The sequence below is a fragment of the Triticum urartu genome, chromosome 7, assembly GCF_003073215.2.
Source record: "Triticum urartu cultivar G1812 chromosome 7, Tu2.1, whole genome shotgun sequence".
NCBI lineage: Eukaryota > Viridiplantae > Streptophyta > Magnoliopsida > Poales > Poaceae > Triticum > Triticum urartu.
The window spans coordinates 321,947,325-321,971,367 of record NC_053028.1 but is presented as its reverse complement, the minus strand read 5'-3'; the positions used below and the strand labels follow the sequence as shown (position 1 = coordinate 321,971,367).

The following is a 24,043-nucleotide window of genomic DNA, read 5'->3' as shown; positions in this document are numbered from 1 at the left end:
TCAAAATAAACTACTACTAGTAACTCTGTATGTACGTGTGCATGCATGCACACTCGTGCTAAAGAAACTAAATAACTGCACACTGAACCTGCTATAGGGTCCATCAACACGGTCGTTTCTTCTCTTTCGTGTAACGTTTAACACCTACATGGATAGACTGAACAAAATAAGACAACTACAGTATTTTAGAGTACACCAATATTACCAACTGAATGACAAAAGCTACTACTTTCATGTACCCATTTGTCATACTAACAATAGAACACACAAATGAGATTGTTACTTTTGTCTATACAGATTATCTGCAGCAAGGGATTCAATGTTATTTTAATGCATAAGAAGCTGAATAGACTTATTTGTAGAGCCAGTGCCATTTCTCTTCCTACACTAATGCCTTGATTTTTACGAATATAAACTTGGTAATCACCAAATATACACTGAAAATATATAGAGAAAAAAGAACTATTAAATAATTGGAGGCATCAAGCATCAGAGAGGAAAACAGATATGAGTAATTAGTACAAAGTTTTTCTTTTTGGTGAAAAACGAATTTTAATTCTCAATCCCTGACTCCAAACTATGTTCAAAACCATGTTCACCCCAATTATAAAGAACTTCAACTGTAATTGTCGAACAAAATTGTTGGGCTGTATATGTGTGAATCTGGTCCACATGGCCCATGTAAACCAGTATATGTATTGTACAGACTAGAGAGGAAGAGAGTTATCCAGAAATTTCCCAAACCCACCACACTTCATGGTGTCAGAGCACAGGCGGGAGGCGATGCTGGGTTCTGTAGGTCGCCGGCGGTGAATCGGAGCTCCGGGCACCCAAGGTGGTTGTTGGCGCGCGTGTGCTGCGCGGGGCACTGGAGGCGGGACCGGCGGCGGTAGAGGCGCGCCTGGAGAGGGCCGGCGGGCGCGGCTGCGTGCGAGCGCGCGGGCTGCCTGCGGAGCGCCTGGAGGGGATTGGAGGCTACAGGCGGCACTGCTCTCTCCCGTGAAGAGGTGCGCGCGCGCGAAGTGCTCCTGGTGCTGCGGGTGCTACTGTGTGTGGCAGAGGGCAGAGGAAGGAGGCGGCTGCGCCAGGGGAGAGGCCAAGTACTGGCTGGTTTGCTGCTTGTGCGGCTGGCTTGCTGCTGCTGGAGAAAGACTGAGAACAGTCTGCAGTTGTTGCTGCTTGCAAGTGCTGCTGCTGACTCTGTTGCTGCTGGTGGTGTACTACAGTGGAGTTAGCAGAGAAGAGGAGGTAAGAGCTCCTGGATTGATTTGGTGCTGCTGTGTGAGGGGCTGCTAGATAGCGTACTGAGGAAGAAGGAAAGTTCTTGCCTGCTGTGATTGAGGCAAGACATGGGAGAAAATCAGGGACTCGAGAAGGCAATTGAAAAATTGGCTGAGCTCCTAACAGCCAAGGTAGGAGCTGCAGCATCTCTAAATAATGCAATTGTTCCTCACATTGAGCCAATTCAAAAAATTGACTTGATGCCAAATGAAATTAAGCTGGAAGGTTAAGAATTATTTGAGCTGGTCAAGAAGGGCGCTACTCATCTTGAGGACTAAAGGGCTTGAGGGCTTTGTCAGTGGTGAGGCAGAGGAGCCAGGAGACAAGAAAACTTCAGAATGGAGGACATGGAGCAGTACCAACTCTTTGATAGTGGCATGGTTGTTGAACTCCTTGTCTCCAACCATTGCTGCAACTGTTGAGACTATCTCAACTGCTACTGAGGTATGGAAAACCCTCTCAAAACTGTACTCAGGTGAAGGGAATGTGATGTTAATAGCTGAAACAGAGGAGAGAGTTGGTGAACTCAGACAAGGGGAAAATTCTGTGATGGAGTATGTTGCTGAACTGCAGCGTTTGTGGGCTGATTTAGATCACTATGATCCTCTGGATTTGCCACATGCAGATTGCATAGCAGCTGCTAGAAAATGGATTGAACGCAGACGAGTGATGCAGTTTCTCAAAGGATTGAACTCTGAATTTGAGGCGAGACGTGCTACTTTATTTCATCAACCTACTCTACCTGCCTTAGAGGATGCCATAGCAGCAATGGCACAGGAGGAGGTCCGATTAAAGTTGATGAAGAACAATACAACGACTCCATCTCATCCAGCCTTCATAGCAACCGACTATAAGAGCAGAGAGTGCTTCAACTGCGGTGAGAAGGGTCATTTGATTCGTTCTTGCACGGCTCCACGTAGGAACATGCGTGGAAGGGGGAGAGGATATAACCGAGGTGGATTAAGGGGAGGCCGAGGCCGGGGATACTCTGGTGGTCAAAGGGCAAATGTGGCAGTCTCAGAAGAAGGATCCTCACTCGCAACCCAAGAAGAATCAAAGAAAAGAACAGAAAGCACAGGTGATAAGGATCATGAGGATTGTAGTTACGGCAACTTTGCTCACTTTGTATCTACAGATGAAGGTAATTGTGTGTAACGCCCCAGATACGACTTTCCCAATTTGTACCCCAACTCTTGCCGTTTCCGGCGTTAAGTTATATTTATTTCTCGGGTTCGGGTCTTTGTCTCCGTGTGTTGTTTTCGTTTTCATGCATCTCATATCATGTCATCATGTGCATTGCATTTGCATTCGTGTTCGTCTCATGCACCCGAACATTTTCCCCGTTGTCCGTTTGCATTCCGGCGCTTCGTTCTCATCCGGAGGTCATTTCTAGCTTTCTTTCGTGTGTGGGGATTAAACATTTCCGGATTGGACCGAGACTTGCCAAGCGGCCTTGGTTTACTACCGGTAGACCGCCTGTCAAGTTTCGTATCATTTGGACTTCGTTTGATACCCCAACGGTTAACCGAGGGACCGATAAGGCCTCGTGTGTGTTGCAGCCCAACACCCCTCCAATTTGGCCCAAAACCCACCAAACTCTGCTCCATGTCCTAGGGCGTTCGGTCACGATCGCGTGGCCGAAAACCGCACCTCATTTGGACTCTCCTAGCTCTACTTATGCCTATTTATACCCCCTCCATTCGGATCTTCTTCCCCGTCCAAACCCTAGTCTAAAAAAAAAACTTCAGATCCGCGCCGACGGACGTGTCCGCCCCCGGCCGGACAGCGTCCGCCGCCGCAGCCCGCCACTCGCCGCGCGCCACGTGGCACGGACCACATCGCCATCGCCGCCGGGCCCGAAGCCCGCGCCCGGCCCCCGCGCCGCCCGAGCGGGCCACTTCCCCGCCGCCTCGCGCCTCCCTTCTTCCCCGACTCCGGCTCGACCCCGCCGCCACCGGACTTCGCGCCGCCACGGCCGCCTCGCCGCCGCCCGGCCCGGCCGCTCCACGTCGACCCCGGCGCCTGCCGCTGCCGCCGTCCGCCGCCCCAGGCCGGCCCGGCCGCGCCGCCTCCCGGCCCCGCCGACCGCCGCCGCCTCCCGGCCGCCTCCTCCACGCCAGCCGCCGGCGAGCGCCGGATCCGGCGAGCTTCGGTGAACAATGCCCGATCTAGATCCAGCTACAGTAACCCTAATTTTCGCGAGGTGGATTTTCTTTAAGTCCTGAAATTCTTGATCCAAGTTGCTCTGTTCGAGGCCCCGTAACTTTGCATCCGTAGCTCTGTTTTGTACATATGATATATCAAAATGTTCGTCTCGACGAGTACATCATTTCATTCCATTGCATCATTTTCATTTGAGTTCATCTTGATGCCCAAAATGCTGTTAGAAGGAGGCTTCGTGAGTTAATTGTCAGATCTGCTAGTTCATCTTAGACTTTTGTCATTTTTGCCATGATTATTGTGTGCATGCTATGCCTATGAGTCCTTCATATGTTTTTTTAAAGATTTTGTCTTCTTTCAATAGGTGCAACCCATGCATTTTTAGGATGTGCGTGGTGACTTGTGCAAGCTTGCAAAGTGAGGCACCCGGTAAATCTGTTTTATGGGACTTAGTTGTTTTCACTAAGTCTGGGATATTTTAGTTCATGATGCCATATGTTCAGCTTGTTTTCTAATGATCCGTGCCTCTTTTGAGGATGATCAGTAAGGGACTTTTGTTACTCATGTTATGCTCTATCCATTCATGTCTTTGTTTGCAATTATGGTGCACCCTAGCTTGAGTCAATCGAGCTCTACTTTTGTTTCATGGTGAATCTGGGTAGATCGCCAACTCGTTTGCGATTTTGCCGGCGTTGTTGTAGTTGATCCGTGTATGCTATGCCATTGTTCTTACCATGTCTAGCTTGTATTTTGTGCCTTCTTAATGGCTGTATGCTTGAATTGCCATGACTTGCACCGTGGTGAGTGCATCGAGCTCGTTTACATGCCTTCGTGAGTTATATTTCAGCATGTCTCAGTTTTCACAAAGTTTGAAAACTGATTGTGTTTTAGCTATGTTCGTGTGCCCGTTAATATATTTTGTGATCCCTTTTCGCCCCAGGTCACTTTGGGACTTTTGTTAAGCTTGTTTAGTAGCTCCATACCATGTTCTTACTTGTCATGTTCAGGTCATGTATCATGTTGTTTTGCTGCTCCGAAGAGGGCATCGTGATCTGAAATTTCAGACTAGCGTTAATTTCACTAAGTCTGGAATCTGTTTTGCATTTGCGTTTTTGCCATGCTTGTTTGAACCTCATAATGGATGAATTGGACGTGGATCAGTGCTAGTCTTTTGTTAAAAATCTTGCGAGCATCCCTGCCATGTCTTTTGTTGTCATGTTTGGTGGCTGTAGCATGTTCATTTCGTTGCGTTTAGATGTCTACTTGCTGTAAATCGCAGACCGGTGTCATATCTTAAAACGCTTGCCATTTCCAAACCGTAACTCCGATTCCAATGATCTTTATATCGTTTTCAAGCGATTTCATCCCCTCTATCCAGTGGCACCCTTGGAATTCCAAGTTGAGGCCAGGTTCATGCATTTCCTGTCATATCTTGCATTTTGCATCCCGCATCGCATCCCGCATAGTATATCATCTTTTCATCATATTGCTTGGTCTTGCACGTGGTTGATTGTATCCTTGTTGCTTGTTTGTCTTGTTGGGTAGAGCCGGGAGACGAGTTCGCTACCGAGGAGCCCGTTGAGTTTGCTTGTGAGGATCCAGTCAACTCTGACAACTGTGCAGGCAAGATGATCATACCCTCGAAATCACTACTATCTTTGCTATGCTAGTTTGCTCGCTCTTGCTTTGCCAATGCTACGATGCCTACCTTTTGCTTGTCAGCCTCCCAATTGCCATGTCAACCTCTAACCCACCATGTCCTATCAAACCGTTGATTGGCTATGTTACCGCTTTGTTCAGCCCCTCTTATAACGTTGTTAGTTGCAGGTGAAGTTTGGAGGCCGTTCCTTGATGGAACATCATTTATTTACTTGTTGGGGATATCATTATATTGCCATGTTATCTTAATGCATCTATATACTTGGAAAGGGTGGAAGGCTCGGCCTCTCGCCTAGTGTTTTGTTCCACTCTTGCCCCCCTAGTTTCCGTCATATCGGTGTTATGTTCCCGGAATTTGCGTTCCTTACGCGGTTGGGTTATAATGGGAACCCCTTGATAGTTCGCCTTGATTAAAGCTTTTCCAGCAATGCCCAACATTGGTCTTACCATTTGCCACCTAGCCTTTTCTTTCCCTTGAGTTCTGCAGACTCAAGGGTCATCTTATTTTACTCCCCCGGGCCAGTGCTCCTCTGAGTGTTGGTCCAACCTAGAGCACCGTGCGGGGCCGTCCCTCGGCAACTTGGGTTACGTTGGCTCCCATACGCTTAGCTTATCCGGTGTGCCCTGAGAACGAGATATGTGCAGCTCCTATCGGGATTTGTCGGCACAGCGGGTGGTGTTGCTGGTCTTGTTTTAACCTGTCGAAGTTTCTTGAGTTACCGAGATACCGAGTCTGATCGGAACGTCTTGGGAGGAGGTCTATTCCTTCGTTGACCGTGAGAGCTTGTCATGGGCTAAGTTGGGACTCCCCTGCAGGGATTGAACTTTCGAAAGCCGTGCCCGCGGTTATGGGCAGATGGGAATTTGTTAATGTCCGGTTGTAGATAACTTAAACCTTAATTAATTAAAATGAATCAACTGAGTGTGTTGCCGTGATGGCCTCTTCTCGGCGGAGTCCGGGAAGTGGACACGGCGTTGGAGTTATGCTTGCGCAGGTTGTTCCTCTAGATTCTCACTCGCGCTTTGCCTCCTCTTCTCGCTCTCTTTCGCGTATAAGATAGCCACCATATATGCTAGTCGCTTGCCGCAGCTCCACATATATTTGCCTCATCCATTCCTATAAGCTTAAATAGTTTTGATCGCGAGGGTGTGAGATTGCTGAGTCCCTGTGGCTCACAGATACTATAACTCCAGATGCAGGTCTAGGTGATTCCGCTCCAGGTGGCGAGTACGATTCAAGTGGGAGTTCGACGAGGACTCTCAGCGTTATTATGTTTCCTTTCCCGATGATCAGTAGTGGTGCCTAGTTGGGGTTTGATTCAGGGCCTTGTCGCATGTTGGGTTCTTTTCCATTTTGGCGCCGTAGTCGGGCCATGAGTGTCTGTTTGATGGATGTTATTTATGTACTTTGATGTGACGTGGCGAGTGTAAGCCAACTATGTATCTCCCCTTTATTATTTATTACATGGGATGTTTGTGATGATTTCCTAACTTGCGACATTTCTTTCAATGCGGTTATATCTCTAAGTCGTGCCTCGACACGTGGGAGCTATAGCCGCATCGAGGGCGTTACAAGTTGGTAATCAGAGCCATCCCCGACCTTAGGAGCCCCATTGCTTGATCGTCTTAGCAGCCAAGTTGTGTCTAGAAAAATGTTTTGAGTCCTTAGGAATTATATATCGGAGAGCTTAGGAATTCTTTTTTACTTCCCAGTCTCCTCATCGCTCTGGTAAGGCATCCTGACGTAGAGTTTTGACTCTTCTCTTCTCAAATTTCACTAAATTTTTTTTAGGATCACGCGAGTATCTTGGATTTGTTCCGATGGCTTATGATGAGAATACTGTCTTGGTGCCTCCTGTCAGGGGTTTAGTGGAAGTGTCCCGGGGAGTTGAGCTCTGAGGTGTTGTCATCATAATTTTATCGTTGCAATTCTGGAATACTTGAGATATGTTCGCCGACATCGAAAATCTCTTTTATGCAGTTCGTTGGTGAGATAACCTCGACGCCACCCAGTACTGGGGCGGGAGTTCGGGAGTATCGCCATAACTTGTATAACGGATGCTTTTCGAAGGTTGAGGTAGATGGTTTCCGAAGTTTTCTTGGTTATGTGTTGAAGGATGGATACAGCTGGATGTAGGATTTGCTAGTTTGGGTGAGATATTATGCTTCCCCTGTATCCCCAACACCTGATTGCATAACCGGAAAAGTTCGGGAGTTTCATAGGTGGGAATTCTAGTAGCTCTAGTTCTTCTTCCACGGATATTGGTTTGAGATTGGGATTTCTTACCGATTATTCGTTCTTGATCCGTACCTTGTTGATTTATTTCTCTACCTTAATTCTACGTGGCTTCTCAATTTATGGATATGTGACCATTTGAAGAGGAATGCATTCGTTCATTTTGTTCGGATGTGAAGACTATATGTTGCAATTTTCATTCCGTTGGATTCAGCTTCAATATTTATCTGTCAATGTGCTAATGGTGGTCAACCTCTTCAGGATGGCTCCTCCAACGCGCACGACTCCGAATCCTGATCCGCCACCACCTCCACCTCCTCCAGAGGCATGGCAAGCTGTGATGGCCGCAACCAATGCAAACACTCAGCTGATCATGCAAATTCTCCAAGAGCGCAATCAGGGCAGTCAAGGAAATCAAGGCAGCAATCAGAGTCACTTTGCTACACTCAACCAGTTCCTTGCTAACGGGCCAAAGACTTTCAGTAATTGTGTTGAGGCAACCGATGCTGACGATTGGCTTGTGGATCTGTGTAAGCATTTCGAGTGCAGCAACGTCAGGCCTGAGGACTTTGTCAAGTTCGCTTCCTTCCAACTCAAAGATCAAGCTGCAGAATGGTTCCAGCAGTACAAGGATTCCAGAGGTGGACGTGTTATCACTTGGGATGATTTCCGTCGAGATTTCCGAGCCCATCACATTCCGCAGAGCGTGGTTGAAAGCAAGCGTGAGGAATTCTGCAATCTGAAGCAAGGCTCTTTGTCTGTCTATGACTACAACAAATTGTTCCAGAAGCTTGCCCGCTTTGCCAAGCAGGACGTGCCTGATGAGAAGAGCATGATATACCAGTTCAGGGGTGGTCTCAGAGAAGATATTCAGCTCGCTCTTGTCCTCTTCGAGCCTTTGAGATACGATGAGTTCTACAACATGGCACTGAAGCAAGAGGCTGCTCAGTTCAGGTGTGATGCTTCCAGGAAGCGAGTCAGAGATGTTACTCCTTCTTCCTCTACTCAAGTGGCCAAGCAGCAGAAGTTTTGGCTTCCTCCTCCTCCGTTCCATCAGCCGTATCAGCACAAAAGCAAAGGTGGCAGTGGTTCTTCCCACCCACCCAACCCAGGCTTTCAGAACAAGACTTCGTCTCAAGCTCCAAGATCGAGTGCTCCGTATCACCGTCCGCTTTCAGAGGTCACGTGCAACAAGTGCCAACAGAAGGGTCACTATGCCAACAAGTGTTTCAACCAGAGGCGTCTTCCTCCTCCTCCTCCTGTCAGATCGGCAAGTACAGCTGTGGTCAAGCATAACCCCAAGCATGCCAAGGTGAATTTGATGAATGCAGCTCAGGCAGAGGACTCATCAGATGTGATCATGGGTAACTTTCCGGTTAACTCTTTTTCAGCAAAAGTTCTTTTTGACTCTGGTGCATCGCATTGTTTCATGTCAAGATCATTTGTTTCCAAGCATGACTTCGTTTCACAAATGTTGGGTAAACCTATGGGAGTGGTTTCTCCGGCTAAGTCTATGAGGGCTACTTCAATAGTTCCGGATGTTTCTATCATGATGGGTGATTTCAAGTTTCTGGGTTCTCCAATGATTCTTGGCAACTCGGATATTGATCTTATTCTCGGAATGGATTGGCTTTCTAAGCACAAGGCACATCTTGATTGTGCAGCCAGACAGATTCAATTGACTCATTCGTCCGAGGACGTAATTATCTTTGCCGCTTGGGATAATACTATCCGTCTGTTTTCTCTCAATGAGAAGGGTGAATTGGATGCCATCTCTCAAATTCCAGTCGTTTGCGAATATCAAGACGTCTTTCCAGAAGAGCTCCCAGGAATGCCTCTGCACCGGCTAGTTGAATTCGTTATTGAACTTGAGCCTGGCACGGAACCTGTGTGCAAACGCCCTTACAAGCTCGGACCTGAAGAGTTGAAGGAGCTGAAGAAGCAACTCGATGAGCAAGAAAGATTGGGTCTCATCCGGCCTAGTACTTCTCCGTGGGGTTGTGGTGTTCTTTTTGTGAAGAAGAAGGATGGAACGGACCGACTTTGTGTTGATTACCGTCCGGTGAACAAAAAGACCATCAAGAACAAATACCCACTTCCCAACATCAATGAGCTGTTCGAACAACTCAAAGGTGCCCAAGTATTCTCCAAGATTGATCTCCGTATGGGTTATCACCAGATTCGCATTCGTGAAGAAGATATTCCCAAGACAGCATTCAGAACAAGTTTTGGTTCGTATGAATACACTGTCATGTCTTTTGGCCTCGCCAACGCTCCTCCGACGTTCTCTCGCATGATGAACTTCATCTTCAACGCCTACACCAATGACTTCGTTTTGGTCTATCTCGATGACATTCTGGTTTTCTCCAAGAACAAGGAAGATCATGCCAAGCACTTGCGTTTGGTTCTCGATAAACTCAGGGAACATCAGTTCTACGCCAAGTTCTCCAAGTGTGAATTTTGGCTCGATGAGGTTCTTTATCTTGGTCATATCATCTCTGCCAAGGGCATTTCCGTGAATCCCGAGAAGGTATCCGCAATTGTGAATTGGGAACCTCCTCAGAATGTGAAGCAACTCTGCAGTTTTCTCGGTCTCGCAAGCTACTGCCGAAGATTCGTTGAAAACTTTTCCAAGATCGCGAAGCCTCTCTCAAATCTTCTTCAGAAGCACGTCAAGTATGTTTGGTCTCCGGAGTGTGATATTGCTTTCAACACTTTGAAAGAGAAGTTGATCACTGCTCCAGTTCTGACTCCGCCTAATGAATCCAAACCGTACGAGGTCTTTTGTGATGCCTCTCTCCAAGGTCTTGGCGCAGTTTTGATGCAAGAGAAGAAAGTTGTTGCTTATACATATCGCCAGTTGAAGCCTAATGAGAAGAACTATCCCACTCATGATCTCGAGTTGGCGGCAGTTGTGCATGCTCTTTTGACTTGGAGACATCTTCTATTGGGAAGAAAAGTGGACATTTTCACCGATCACAAGAGTCTCAAGTACATCTTCACTCAGCCTAATCTCAACCTAAGGCAAACTCGATGGGTCGAAATGATTCAAGAGTATAATCCGAGTATTGAGTATACGCCAGGCAAGGCCAATGTGATTGCTGACGCTTTGAGCAGAAAGGCCTACTGCAACAGTCTGATTTTCAAGCCTTATCAACCCGAGCTTTGTGAAGCTTTCCGCAAGCTTAATCTGCAAGTTGTTCCTCAAGGTTTCCTCGCCAACCTTCAAGTCTCTCCTACCCTAGAAGACCAGATTCGCCAAGCCCAGCTTCTTGATGCTATGGTGAAAAAGGTGAAGATTGGGATTGCCAAGAGTCAGTCCAAGTACAAGTGCTACCGCCTTGATGACAGGGACACTCTCTTCTTCGAGGATCGTATTGTTGTGCCCAAAGGTGAACTTCGTAAAGTGATCATGAACGAGGCTCACAATTCTCTCCTCTCCATCCACCCTGGGAGCACGAAGATGTATCAGGACCTCAAGCAAGCTTATTGGTGGACTCGAATGAAGCGCGAGATCGCTCAATTCGTGAATGAATGTGATGTCTGCAGAAGAGTGAAGGCAGAACACCAAAGGCTAGCTGGTCTCCTCCAACCTCTTGCCATTCCAGAATGGAAGTTTGACCACATTGAAATGGACTTCGTGACTGGGTTTCCAAAGTCCAAGCGTGGCAATGATGCTATATTTGTTGTCATCGACAAGCTCACCAAAGTGGCTCACTTTCTGCCTATCAAAGAATCGATCACTGCAGCTCAATTGGCGGAACTCTATACCTCTCGCATTGTCTCTCTGCACGGTATTCCTCAAGTGATATCTTCAGACCGTGGCAGCATCTTTACCTCGAAGTTTTGGGATTCTTTCCAGAAGGCCATGGGCACTAACATTCGCTTCAGCACTGCTTTCCATCCTCAAACAAGCGGTCAAGTCGAGCGTGTCAACCAGATTCTTGAAGATATGCTCAGGGCTTGTGTGATCTCCTTCGGCATGAAGTGGGAGGATTGTCTTCCTTATGCTGAATTCTCATACAACAACAGTTTTCAAGCAAGTTCGGGCAAGGCCCCTTTTGAAATTCTGTATGGCAGGAAGTGTCGTACCCCTCTCAACTGGTCTGAAACCGGTGAACGTCAGCTGCTGGGTAATGACTTAATCACAGAGGCAGAAGAAATGTGCAAAGTCATTCGTGATAAACTCAAAGCAGCCCAATCCCGCCAAAAGAGCTACTATGATAGTAAGCACCGTGATTTGGCTTTCGAGATCGGAGATCATGTTTACCTCCGTGTCTCTCCTATGAAAGGTACTCGTCGCTTCGGTATCAAAGGGAAGCTTGCCCCTAGATACGTCGGACCTTTCAAGATTGTCAGCAAGAGAGGCGACCTCGCCTATCAACTCGAGCTTCCTTCAAACTTTGCAAATGTTCATGATGTGTTCCATGTCTCTCAGCTTCGAAAGTGCTTCAAGACTCCTGACCGCACCGTCAACTTCGAGGACATTGAGCTCCAAGAAGATCTCTCCTATCGTGAGCACCCAGTTGCTATTCTTGAAGAGACTGAACGCAAGACTCGCAACAAGTCAATCAAATTTCTCAAAGTCAAGTGGTCTCACCATTCCGACCGTGAAGCTACCTGGGAACGCGAGGATCACCTCCGTTCTGAGTACCCGGAGTTCTTTCAGTCCTAGATCTCGGGACGAGATCTTTTCGTAGTGGTGGAGTGTTGTAACGCCCCAGATACGACTTTCCCAATTTGTACCCCAACTCTTGCCGTTTCCGGCGTTAAGTTATATTTATTTCTCGGGTTCGGGTCTTTGTCTCCGTGTGTTGTTTTCATTTTCATGCATCTCATATCATGTCATCATGTGCATTGCATTTGCATTCGTGTTCGTCTCATGCACCCGAACATTTTCCCCGTTGTCCGTTTGCATTCCGGCGCTTCGTTCTCATCCGGAGGTCATTTCTAGCTTTCTTTCGTGTGTGGGGATTAAACATTTCCGGATTGGACCGAGACTTGCCATGCGGCCTTGGTTTACTACCGGTAGACCGCCTGTCAAGTTTCGTATCATTTGGACTTCGTTTGATACCCCAACGGTTAACCGAAGGGACCGATAAGGCCTCGTGTGTGTTGCAGCCCAACACCCCTCCAATTTGGCCCAAAACCCACCAAACTCTGCTCCATGTCCTAGGGCGTTCGGTCACGATCGCGTGGCCGAAAACCGCACCTCATTTGGACTCTCCTAGCTCTACTTATGCCTATTTATACCCCCTCCATTCGGATCTTCTTCCCCGTCCAAACCCTAGTCTAAAAAAAAAACTTCAGATCCGCGCCGACGGACGTGTCCGCCCCCGGCCGGACAGCGTCCGCCGCCGCAGCCCGCCACTCGCCGCGCGCCACGTGGCACGGACCACATCGCCACCGCCGCCGGGCCCGAAGCCCGTGCCCGGCCCCCGCGCCGCCCGAGCGGGCCACTTCCCCGCCGCCTCGCGCCTTCCTTCTTCCCCGACTCCGGCTCGACCCCGCCGCCACCGGACTTCGCGCCGCCACGGCCGCCTTGCCGCCGCCCGGCCCGGCCGCTCCACGCCGACCCCAGCGCCTGCCGCTGCCGCCGTCCGCCGCCCCAGGCCGGCTCGGCCGCGCCGCCTCCCGGCCCCGCCGACCGCCGCCGCCTCCCGGCCGCCTCCTCCACGCCAGCCGCCGGCGAGCGCCGGATCCGGCGAGCTTCGGTGAACAGTGCCCGATCTAGATCCAGCTACAGTAACCCTAATTTTCGCGAAGTGGATTTTCTCTAACTCCTGAAATTCTTGATCCAAGTTGCTCTGTTCGAGGCCCCGTAACTTTGCATCCGTAGCTCCGTTTTGGACATATGATATACCAAAATGTTCGCCTCGACGAGTACATCATTTCGTTCCATTGCATCATTTTCATTTGAGTTCATGTTGATGCCCAAAATGCTGTTAGAAGGAGGCTTCGTGAGTTAATTGTCAGATCTGCTAGTTCATCTTAGACTTTTGTCATTTTTGCCATGATTATTGTGTGCATGCTATGCCTGTGAGTCCTTCATATATTTTGTTAAGGATTTCGTCTTCTTTCCATAGGTGCAACCCATGCATTTTTAGGATGTGCGTGGTGACTTGTGCAAGCTTGCAAAGTGAGGCACCCGGTAAATCTGTTTTCAGGGACTTAGTTGTTTTCACTAAGTCTGGGATATTTTAGTTCATGATGCCATATGTTCAGCTTGTTTCCTAATGATCCGTGCCTCTTTTGAGGATGATCAGTAAGGGACTTTTGTTATTCATGTTATTCTCTATCCATCCATGTATTTGTTTGCAATTATGGTGCACCCTAGCTTGAGTCAATCGAGCTCTACTTTTGCTTCATGGTGAATCTGGGCAGATCGCCAACTCGTTTGCGATTTTGCCGGCGTTGTTGTAGTTGATCCGTGTATGCTATGCCATTGTTCTTGCCATGTCTAGCTTGTATTTTGTGCCTTCTTAATGTCTGTATTCTTGCCTTGCCATGAATTGCACCGTGGTGAGTGCATCGAGCTCGTTTACATGCCTTCGTGAGTTATATTTCAGCATGTCTCAGTTTTCACTGTCTGAAAACTGATTGTGTTTTAGCTATGTTCGTGTGCCCGTTAATATATTTTGTGATCCCTTTTGGCCCCAGGTCACTTTGGGACTTTTGTTAAGCTTATTTAGTAGCTCCATGCCATGTTCTTACTTGTCATGTTCAGGTCATGTATCATGTTGTTTTGCTGCTCCGAAGAGGGCATCGTGATCTGAAATTTCAGACTAGCGTTAATTTCACTAAGTCTGGAATCTGTTTTGCATTTGCGTTTTTGCCATGCTTGTTTGAACCTCATAATGGATGAATTGGACGTGGATCAGTGCTAGTCTTTTGTTAAACATCTTGTGAGCATCCCTGACATGTCTTTTGTTGTCATGTTTGGTGGCTGTAGCATGTTCATTTCGTTGCGTTTAGATGTCTACTTGCTGTAAATCGCAGACCGGTGTCATATCTTAAAACGCTTGCCATTTCCAAACCGTAACTCTGATTCCAATGATCTTTATATCGTTTTCAAGCGATTTCATCCCCTCTATCCAGCGGCACCCTTGGAATTCCAAGTTGAGACCAGGTTCATGCATTTCCTGTCATATCTTGCATTTTGCATCCCGCATCGCATCCCGCATAGTATATCATCTTTTCATCATATTGCTTGGTCTTGCACGTGGTTGATTGTATCCTTGTTGCTTGTTTGTCTTGTTGGGTAGATCCGGGAGACGAGTTCGCTACCGAGGAGCCCGTTGAGTTTGCTTGTGAGGATCCAGTCAACTCTGACAACTGTGCAGGCAAGATGATCATACCCTCGAAATCACTACTATCTTTGCTATGCTAGTTTGCTCGCTCTTGCTTTGCCAATGCTACGATGCCTACCTTTTGCTTGTCAGCCTCCCAATTGCCATGTCAACCTCTAACCCACCATGTCCTATCAAACCGTTGATTGGCTATGTTACCGCTTTGTTCAGCCCCTCTTATAACGTTGTTAGTTGCAGGTGAAGTTTGGAGGCCGTTCCTTGATGGAACATCATTTATTTACTTGTTGGGGATATCATTATATTGCCATGTTATCTTAATGCATCTATATACTTGGAAAGGGTGGAAGGCTCGGCCTCTCGCCTAGTGTTTTGTTCCACTCTTGCCCCCCTAGTTTCCGTCATATCGGTGTTATGTTCCCGGAATTTGCGTTCCTTACGCGGTTGGGTTATAATGGGAACCCCTTGATAGTTCGCCTTGATTAAAGCTTTTCCAGCAATGCCCAACATTGGTCTTACCATTTGCCACCTAGCCTTTTCTTTCCCTTGGGTTCTGCAGACTCAAGGGTCATCTTATTTTACTCCCCCGGGCCAGTGCTCCTCTGAGTGTTGGTCCAACCTAGAGCACCGTGCGGGGCCGTCCCTCGGCAACTTGGGTTACGTTGGCTCCCGTACGCTTAGCTTATCCGGTGTGCCCTGAGAACAAGATATGTGCAGCTCCTATCGGGATTTGTCGGCACAGCGGGTGGTGTTGCTGGTCTTGTTTTAACCTGTCGAAGTTTCTTGAGTTACCGAGATACCGAGTCTGATCGGAACGTCTTGGGAGGAGGTCTATTCCTTCGTTGACCGTGAGAGCTTGTCATGGGCTAAGTTGGGACTCCCCTGCAGGGATTGAACTTTCGAAAGCCGTGCCCGCGGTTATGGGCAGATGGGAATTTGTTAATGTCCGGTTGTAGATAACTTAAACCTTAATTAATTAAAATGAATCAACTGAGTGTGTTGCCGTGATGGCCTCTTCTCGGCGGAGTCCGGGAAGTGGACACGGTGTTGGAGTTATGCTTGCGCAGGTTGTTCCTCTAGATTCTCGCTCGCGCTTTGCCTCCTCTTCTCGCTCTCTTTCGCGTATAAGATAGCCACCATATATGCTAGTCGCTTGCCGCAGCTCCACATATATTTGCCTCATCCATTCCTATAAGCTTAAATAGTTTTGATCGCGAGGGTGTGAGATTGCTGAGTCCCTGTGGCTCACAGATACTATAACTCCAGATGCAGGTCTAGGTGATTCCGCTCCAGGTGGCGAGTACGAGCTCAAGTGGGAGTTCGACGAGGACTCTCAGCGTTATTATGTTTCCTTTCCCGATGATCAGTAGTGGTGCCTAGTTGGGGTTTGATTCAGGGCCTTGTCGCATGTTGGGTTCTTTTCCATTTTGGCGCCGTAGTCGGGCCATGAGTGTCTGTTTGATGGATGTTATTTATGTACTTTGATGTGACGTGGCGAGTGTAAGCCAACTATGTATCTCCCCTTTATTGTTTATTACATGGGATGTTTGTGATGATTTCCTAACTTGCGACATTGCTTTCAATGCGGTTATATCTCTAAGTCGTGCCTCGACACGTGGGAGCTATAGCCGCATCGAGGGTGTTACATTGTGCTCATGCATCTATTCTCTCACAAAGATCACATCCTGATTGGATATTAGATTCGGGGGCATCAAAGCATGTTGCCGGCACATCAATGGAATTTGAGTCATATATTCCATATCCACCCACATGTAAGGAGACTATCCAAACTGCTGATGGCACCTCACAACCCATTAAATGCATTGGCACAATACAATGCACACCATCTATTAAACTTTCATCTTTTTTGCATGTTCCTGCCTTTCCAGTCAATCTTATGTCAATGAGTGCTTTGGTTGACGATGTGGATTGTCGAGTAATAGTTGACTGCTATTTATGTCTAATTCAGGAGAGGCAAACGGGGAAGAGGCTTGGGACTGGAACCAGGCGTAATGGGCTATGGTACATGGATCGCAAGGTGCCAAATAATGCGGTGTCTACGATGTTAGCAACAATGATGGGAGAAAAGGAAACAAAGGTAATGCTTCACCATTGTAGAATGGGACATATGTCTTTTGAGAAGATGAGTAAAGTCTTTCCCGATGTAATGTGTGGGGTGGATAAGAACAAGCTTGTGTGTGATGCATGTGAGTTTGGTAAACACACAAGGACATCTTATGTGAGTAAGGGTCTTAGGAGTATTTCCCCTTTTATGCTTGTTCACTCAGATGTGTGGACATGTCTTTTTATCTCTCTAACTGGAATGAAGTACTTTGTTACATTCATTGATTGCTATACTCGTATGACATGGGTGTATCTTATGAAGCATAAGGATGAGGTTTTTAAATGCTTTCAATATTTCTATGCTTATGTGAAAAATTAGTTCAATACATAGATACAGATGATCAGGACAGATAATGGGACAGAGTATGTGAATAAGGAGTTTGTCACATTCCTATCAAGTCAAGGTATATTGCACCAAACATCTTGTCCGGGTACACCACCTCAACACGGAGTAGCTGAGAGGAAGAATCACCATATTTTGGAGGTTGCTCGGTCACTAATGTATACAATGAACGTGCCAAAATTCTTGTGGAGTGAGGCTGTAATGACAGCTACATTCCTCATCAACCGGATGCCGTCAAGGGTGATTGGAATGAAGTCGCCATGTGAGATGTTACTAGGTGAGAACAAATTCTTAGTTCCTCCTAAGGTATTTGGATGCACCTGCTTTGTCCGGGATCATAGACCCTCAGTGGGAAAATTGGATCGACGAGCAGTAAAGTGCATCTTCATAGGTTACCCATCTGGTCAGAAGGGATACAAGTGTTGGAGTCCCAGCGAGCAGAGAACATTTGTGAGCATGGATGTGACATTCAGGGAGTCTGAACCGTTTTATGGAGAAAAAACGGATCTCAGCTCGTTATTTGACTTCGACTCTCCTAGCATGAGTGGTGCTAGTCGAGAGGGCGGGAGTGAACCACCAAGGACAAAGGAAGATGAACCATCGAGAGTTGTGGTTAGTTCAATTCCATGTCATGCAAGGGAAGAGAGATGAAGAAAGCCAAATGAGGAAGAAAATCTAAGGGTGTATACCAGGAGGCAACCTATGACTGAAGAGAAATGGAGAAAGCCAAATGAGGAAGAAAATTTAAGGGTCTATACCAGGAGGCAACTACAAGATGAGCAGCAACAACAACAATCTCCAATAGCAAGTGACACACATGTGCAGGGGGAGCAACAGGCTCCAACAAGTGTTGAAATTGTTGAATTGTCTGATGGTGAGACATGTGCCACTCCAACTCCATCTAATGTAAACGATTCAATGAACTTGCCTATTGCCTGGAGGAAAGGAACCCGGGTTGGAGCTGGAAAACCTCCAGAGAGGTATGGTTTTGAGCATGACATAGCTAATTACGTATCATATACATCTCTGTCTCCGAGATACAAAGTATTCATTGCATCATTGCAATCTGTGGTGACTCCAAGAGATTGGAAAATGGCAAAGCAGGATCCAAAGTGGTACGAGGCAATGTTGGAGGAAATGAGAGCACTTGAAAAGAACAAGACATGGGATATTGTACCTCTTCCAGCAGGAAAACGAACGGTTAGCTGTAAATGGGTGTATACTGTGAAGCAGACTCCTGAAGGAAGGGTAGAAAGATACAAGGCAAGGTTAGTGGCTAGGGGCTATAGTCAGACATACGGGATTGATTATGATGAGACTTTTGCACCTATCGCAAAGATGGGCATAGTGAGAACCTTAATTTCTTGTGCCACTAACTTTGGTTGGGCTTTGCATCAGTTAGATGTAAAGAATGCATTCCTGCATGGTGATTTACATGAGGAAGTTTACATGGAGATTCCACCTGGTTTCTCAAAGCCCGAGACATCAAGAAAGGTATGCAAGTTAAGGAAGTCTTTGTATGGCCTCAAACAATCTCCACGAGCATGGTTTGATAGATTCAGACGTGCTGTGTGCAATATGGGATATAAACAGTGCAATGGGGATCATACAGTATTCTATCGGCACTCAAATTGTCAGATTACAATCCTTGCGGTGTATGTGGATGATATTATAATCACCGGAGATGATGATGTGGAAATATCACGACTGAAGAAGAGCCTGAGCAAGGAGTTTGAGGTAAAGGATTTAGGCCAACTGAAGTACTTTCTTGGTATAGAAATTGCTAGATCCCCTAAAGGAATTGTTCTGTCACAACGGAAGTATGCTCTCGACTTGCTTAGTGATACAGGCATGCTTGGGTGTAGGCCTGCTTCAACACCTATTGACCAGAATCATAAGTTATGTGCTGAATCTGGGGAACCAGTGGATAAGGAGAAGTACCAGAGACTTGTTGGAAGGCTCATCTACCTATGTCATACACGACCCGATATCTCATATGCAGTGAGTGTGGTGAGCAGATACATGCATGATCCTAGGAGTGGACACTTAGAGGCTGTCTATCGAATCCTTCGATATCTGAAGGGTAATCCGGGAAGGGGGCTATGGTTTAAGAAGAATGGGCATCTTAATATAGATGGATACTGTGATGCAGACTGGGGAAGTTGTTTGGATGATAGAAGATCAACTTCTGGTTATTGTGTGTTTGTTGGGGGAAACTTGGTGTCATGGTGAAGTAAGAAGCAGCCAGTGGTGTCCAAATCAACAGCTGAAGCTGAATATAGAGCTATTTCACAAGGCTTGAGTGAGATGTTATGGGTAAGAAATCTTCTCTCTGAGTTAAAGGTAATAAGGAAGGATCCCCTAAGGTTATGGTGTGATAATAAATCAGCTATCAGCATTGCTAATAATCCAGTTCAGCATGACAGAACCAAGCATGTCGAGATAGACCGCTTCTTCATCAAGGAGAAGTTAGATGATGGCATAATCAGGATAAGTTATGTGAGCTCTAGAGAACAAGTGGCTGATTGTTTAACTAAGGGTTTAAGTGTCAAGGAGTGTAATTCTGCGTGTGACAAGATGGGAATGATAGATATCTATCACCCATCTTGAGGGGGAGTGTTGGGCTGTATATGTGTGAATCTGGCCCACATGGCCCATGTAAACCAGTATATGTATTGTACAGACTAGAGAGGAAGAGAGTTATCCAGAAATTTCCCAAACCCACCACACTTCAAAAATAGATTATATAAAACAATTAAAGCCTGATCTCTGATAATCCAGAGAACAAAGAGAGGGGGAGGTTCGAGAACTACTAACTCCAGCAACAGCATACTTACATCCATATATCTAAGCCAGGGAACAAATCCTAATACATGAGATTTTCATTTTAGAGCATAAGAAAGTGCACAGCAAATTAGTATATCCCAAGTTCCCAACCAATGGACTCATAGCGTGATAGTTTTTTTTATGTTTGGACAGATTTGAGTGTTTGACAATGGATTATGTCTACTATGAATTAAAGGCAGGATCTTCTGTTAGACATGCATTGGAATTTAAAATGCATGGTCCAGAGTAGATTATTAGCAACTAAAAAAGGAAAGTAACTCACGCATGGTGCTGTCGAAATTGTCGTGGATGCGTATAGTTGAACAAAAGGACACAACATCGTAATATTTTGATGGTTAAATAGGAAGAGTGGATATTTAGTTAAAGATTCAAGGTATACAGAGGCAACTAAGGTAAAATCATATTTCCTGGATTAACATAATCAATTATTAATTTGCCGTGCTCTTATGGAAGATACCTACGGAATAACGGCTTGAACAGCTCAGCTTAACTTATAAAAAGCACCACCTATGTTGCCTGTATGGCTTTGCTCTCCAACAGCACCTCCACTGCCAACATAGAGCTGGCAAGCAAACTATCTTTATCATATTTTGTCTCTGCTGCGTCGATTGCTACAATGAACCGCCACTTGGCGATTCAGAGATACACAGTTGGCTACTCCAAAGAGTGTCAGGTTCATGATTTAAATAAACTGTGTAGACCAATTGAAGCCTAAAAACTTGATCAAGAAAAGAAAAGGGTTAAATTGTCTCCCTGAACCATATCATCATTGGCACTCAAACATATATGAAATGAAATATAGAAAACCGAACTGATAACTCACTGTTGAGTTTATATTTTGCAGCTTAAACCCGCATCCCTGTCCATGTACAAAATAAACAAAAGAGTATGCAGCCTATTCACAAAATAAACAAAAGTATATGGGGAATGGAGTTTAATCAAACACAGACCAAACAGGAATGGTAATTGGCCGAAATCACAATATTAAAAAATTTGGTACACCAACAATCGAAGATCCAGTAAATCATTAATAAAGTGATATATCAAACATAATTAGTTTGAGTGAGTGGATGTCAAATAATACAATTCATGGATGTCAGATACAGAAACTACGAAACCAAAAACAGAGAGTCATGGTTTGATGAATCCTCTCGATGCAATGGACAATACTTAACTTATCCTTATGGGGATGAATAAATCTGAATATTAGGGAATCATAGACTAATAAAAGTGTTTTGTTGTATCTGCAAACTGAAGGCAATGTGTTGGGTCAATTATGAGAGTAAACCAACACTAGTTGGTAAACGGTAACAATAACACAATAAAGAAACGCTATGAAGTATGTATGTGTGTGTATGGATGCACACTTGTGCTGAACAAATTTAAAAAGTTACCACTGAACCTTCTATATGATCCATCAACACGGCCGTAGCTTCAAAAGATAAATAAATCCGCACTGGAAGGATTGGTCTTCAACTCTTCATGATTGAGGCCAAACCTGCCATTGACCACCGGATTTTTTGAAAAGAAAATAAACCAGCAAACAATCAGAAATGTGAAAATGAGAATATCAAAGAGAAGATAAGGAAAGAGGATGATCTGTACCAGCCATGGAACAACCATCTCAAATTGCTGCCTGATCTCTGTGTGCTGCCCAGAAAGAGTTAAAATGCCCTTCTCAAATGCTCAGATGCTCTTACTTGACGGGCTGACATTCTGGATGAAGCTATTTCTAACCTGGAGGCGGATGCTGTTATAACTTTTGGTGTGTGGTTCTATCTTATGGGCTAATAGAAAAAAAGGGTTGTAAGTTGCAAGAAAGGATGCTTCCTGGTCTACTGTTCCTCCGGAATAACTTATGCCCAAGGCCATTGTTAAGTTGTTACTGCATTTAAATCAATCTGCCATGTCATGCAAACAACTTGACAGCCGACACTATGCCGTTTCTAACTGCTTTTTGTTCTTTGTTCGTCCTATCTTTAAGAGGAGAGCATATGACCCGTTCTTTCATTTTTTAGCTCACTGGCCATCCGCTGGCAATTTCAGGCTTTATACCAAAAAGAGATCTGCAACAATATTGAAAAGCTTGGGTTCCATCCAATCCTAATTCCTTATGCATGAACATATAAGGTAGTACATGAGGACTTGATAAAAAATGTTAGTCACGTATAACACAGGTATTGCGTTCAAGGTTTATTCTACCTATCTATCCATGCCATTAATCCTGCTTCCCTGCCATTGTTTTTCTGATGACTACCCAAGGAGAGATGACTAGACACTTCCTTGCCACTAATCCTGAAATAAGATATAGTGACTAGACATGGGGATCTTAGACTCTTAGTTGCGAAAGAGTGATCATGGCAGTTAGATACAGGATTATCTAATCTTTGGAGGAAAAAATTGAATAAACACTTCTTTAGTTGCACCACCTTTTGTAATCCCTGTCAATCGTGATATTGCAAGCAGCAAAAGTACACCGCTTCTAGTTCTTGAAACATGTGATGTGACCATCTCTGGGCTCAGGTTCAAGAAAATTGCAAAAGGGAACCAACTTCTTTTTATTTCTCTTCATAGTAGTGCCACATATCACAGCAGTTTACATCAAGATTACACAGCAGGTCTTGCATAAAACAAGCAAAGCACCTCTTACATCCAGAACACTACAGGAGAAAAGGACAGGATATGCTTAGACACTACACAAGAGGTAGAGCAGTGGCGCGTGGTTTGCAGCTCTCCCCTGTGATCATACTTAAGCCCAAACGTGCTCATATGGAGCACGCAACAATCGACGATGCACGTAGGCTCCACTCCCTCGCGCTGCACACACTCGACAAGGCAAAAGTTGCTGTTGCCCATGTACGCGAGATTGGCCCTTGTTGCTGCTAGCCGCCGCTCCGGGACTTTGAGGAACAACTTCTCCTTCGCAATCTTACAATATGGCTGCACAGCACTTTCGCGGCTGTGGGAGGCGACTTCACAGGCACAAATGTACCCGTCTTTACGGAGCCCAATCCATGTGCCTAGCTCGCTGTCGTAGTAGCCTTGCCCTTGGAAAGGCAGAGCCCATTCCCCATGCCACCTCCACTCAAAACGCTTGGTGTCGAATGAGAAGGTACCCTTTGGAACATGTTGATAAAGACTGTCGTGTGCAGACATGAATATGGTGTTCCCGTCCGGGTGCAGCACGTAAGAGGAAATTATATCATCCATGGCAAATGGCGGTGGCGATGGCACCCTTTTCCAGGACCAATCCATGGCTGGCCGTGGATCCTCAAGCTCATCGCTTCCCGTGGCTGCCCATGACATGGCCTCAAAAGAGTGCTGCTCGCCGTCATGGCGAGATGTCAATGCATACAACTTATCACCGGTGGCCATAGAGATGTCAATGCCACCAAGCAGTGAACGTGGTAGGCTTGGCCCGATGGTGATTCCCGCTATCTCGGTGTCATATACGAGGATGGGAGTCTGTGGACAGTGTGGGTTGGTGGCGATGAAGATGCTGTGACCAAAGGTTGTGAAGCTCATGCCAAGATGGCGTACTGGCACGGGAAACTGGAGGACGGGAGGGTCAGGGAACCCAAACTGCACGTCGCTGGTGCAGGTAGTATCTTGCAAAGTGTCAGCATCAACCTTGTAGATGCTGAAGCCCGTGTCCCAATCATCCAGCACTAGGTAGAGGTGCTTCTTCGGCGCACGCTGCGGCCTTTTCCCGGTGAGGTCGCCGTCGAGGTGCGAGTGTTGACGCTTGGACATGTCTCCTCGACTCCTCCTATCAATCTTCCCGCACTAATAACTGGATATAAAGATTGAATTTTTGATTCTGATGGAGGTTACGAGGTTGCCAGTAGAGGAGAAGAAATTTATAGAGAAACGGAAGGGCAAGGAGGAGGCGACAGATCTAACCTGACTCCCAGCCAGGCTCGGATTGCAAATAGGCAATGGCAGAGTGCCTAGCTAGACCCCGAGTCGGAGCAGAACCACCATGACGAGCGCACTACTCCACAAGAGAGCCTCACCGGAGTTGCCGTGCCGTGGTCGCCGAAGTCGTCGCCGCCGCTCTCGTGCTCCACGCGCCCGTGGACTGCT

At 46.4% G+C, this 24,043-nt stretch overlaps 2 protein-coding genes across 2 annotated transcripts; one reads left to right on the top strand and one right to left on the bottom strand.

Annotated features, from left to right (window-relative positions):
• Positions 1-1,488: 1,488 nt before the first annotated feature.
• On the top strand, positions 1,489-16,683 carry LOC125518813. The gene is made up of 2 exons (XM_048683684.1): positions 1,489-2,422; positions 16,613-16,683. Exons 1-2 carry the CDS (start codon positions 1,489-1,491, stop codon positions 16,654-16,656), a joined length of 978 nt encoding a protein of 325 aa, XP_048539641.1. The 3' UTR covers positions 16,657-16,683.
• Positions 16,684-22,603: 5,920 nt separating this feature from the next.
• LOC125524679 lies at positions 22,604-23,710 on the bottom strand. The gene has a single exon (XM_048689712.1). The coding sequence runs from the start codon at positions 23,708-23,710 to the stop codon at positions 22,604-22,606; it is 1,107 nt and encodes a 368-aa protein (XP_048545669.1).
• Positions 23,711-24,043: the final 333 nt, after the last annotated feature.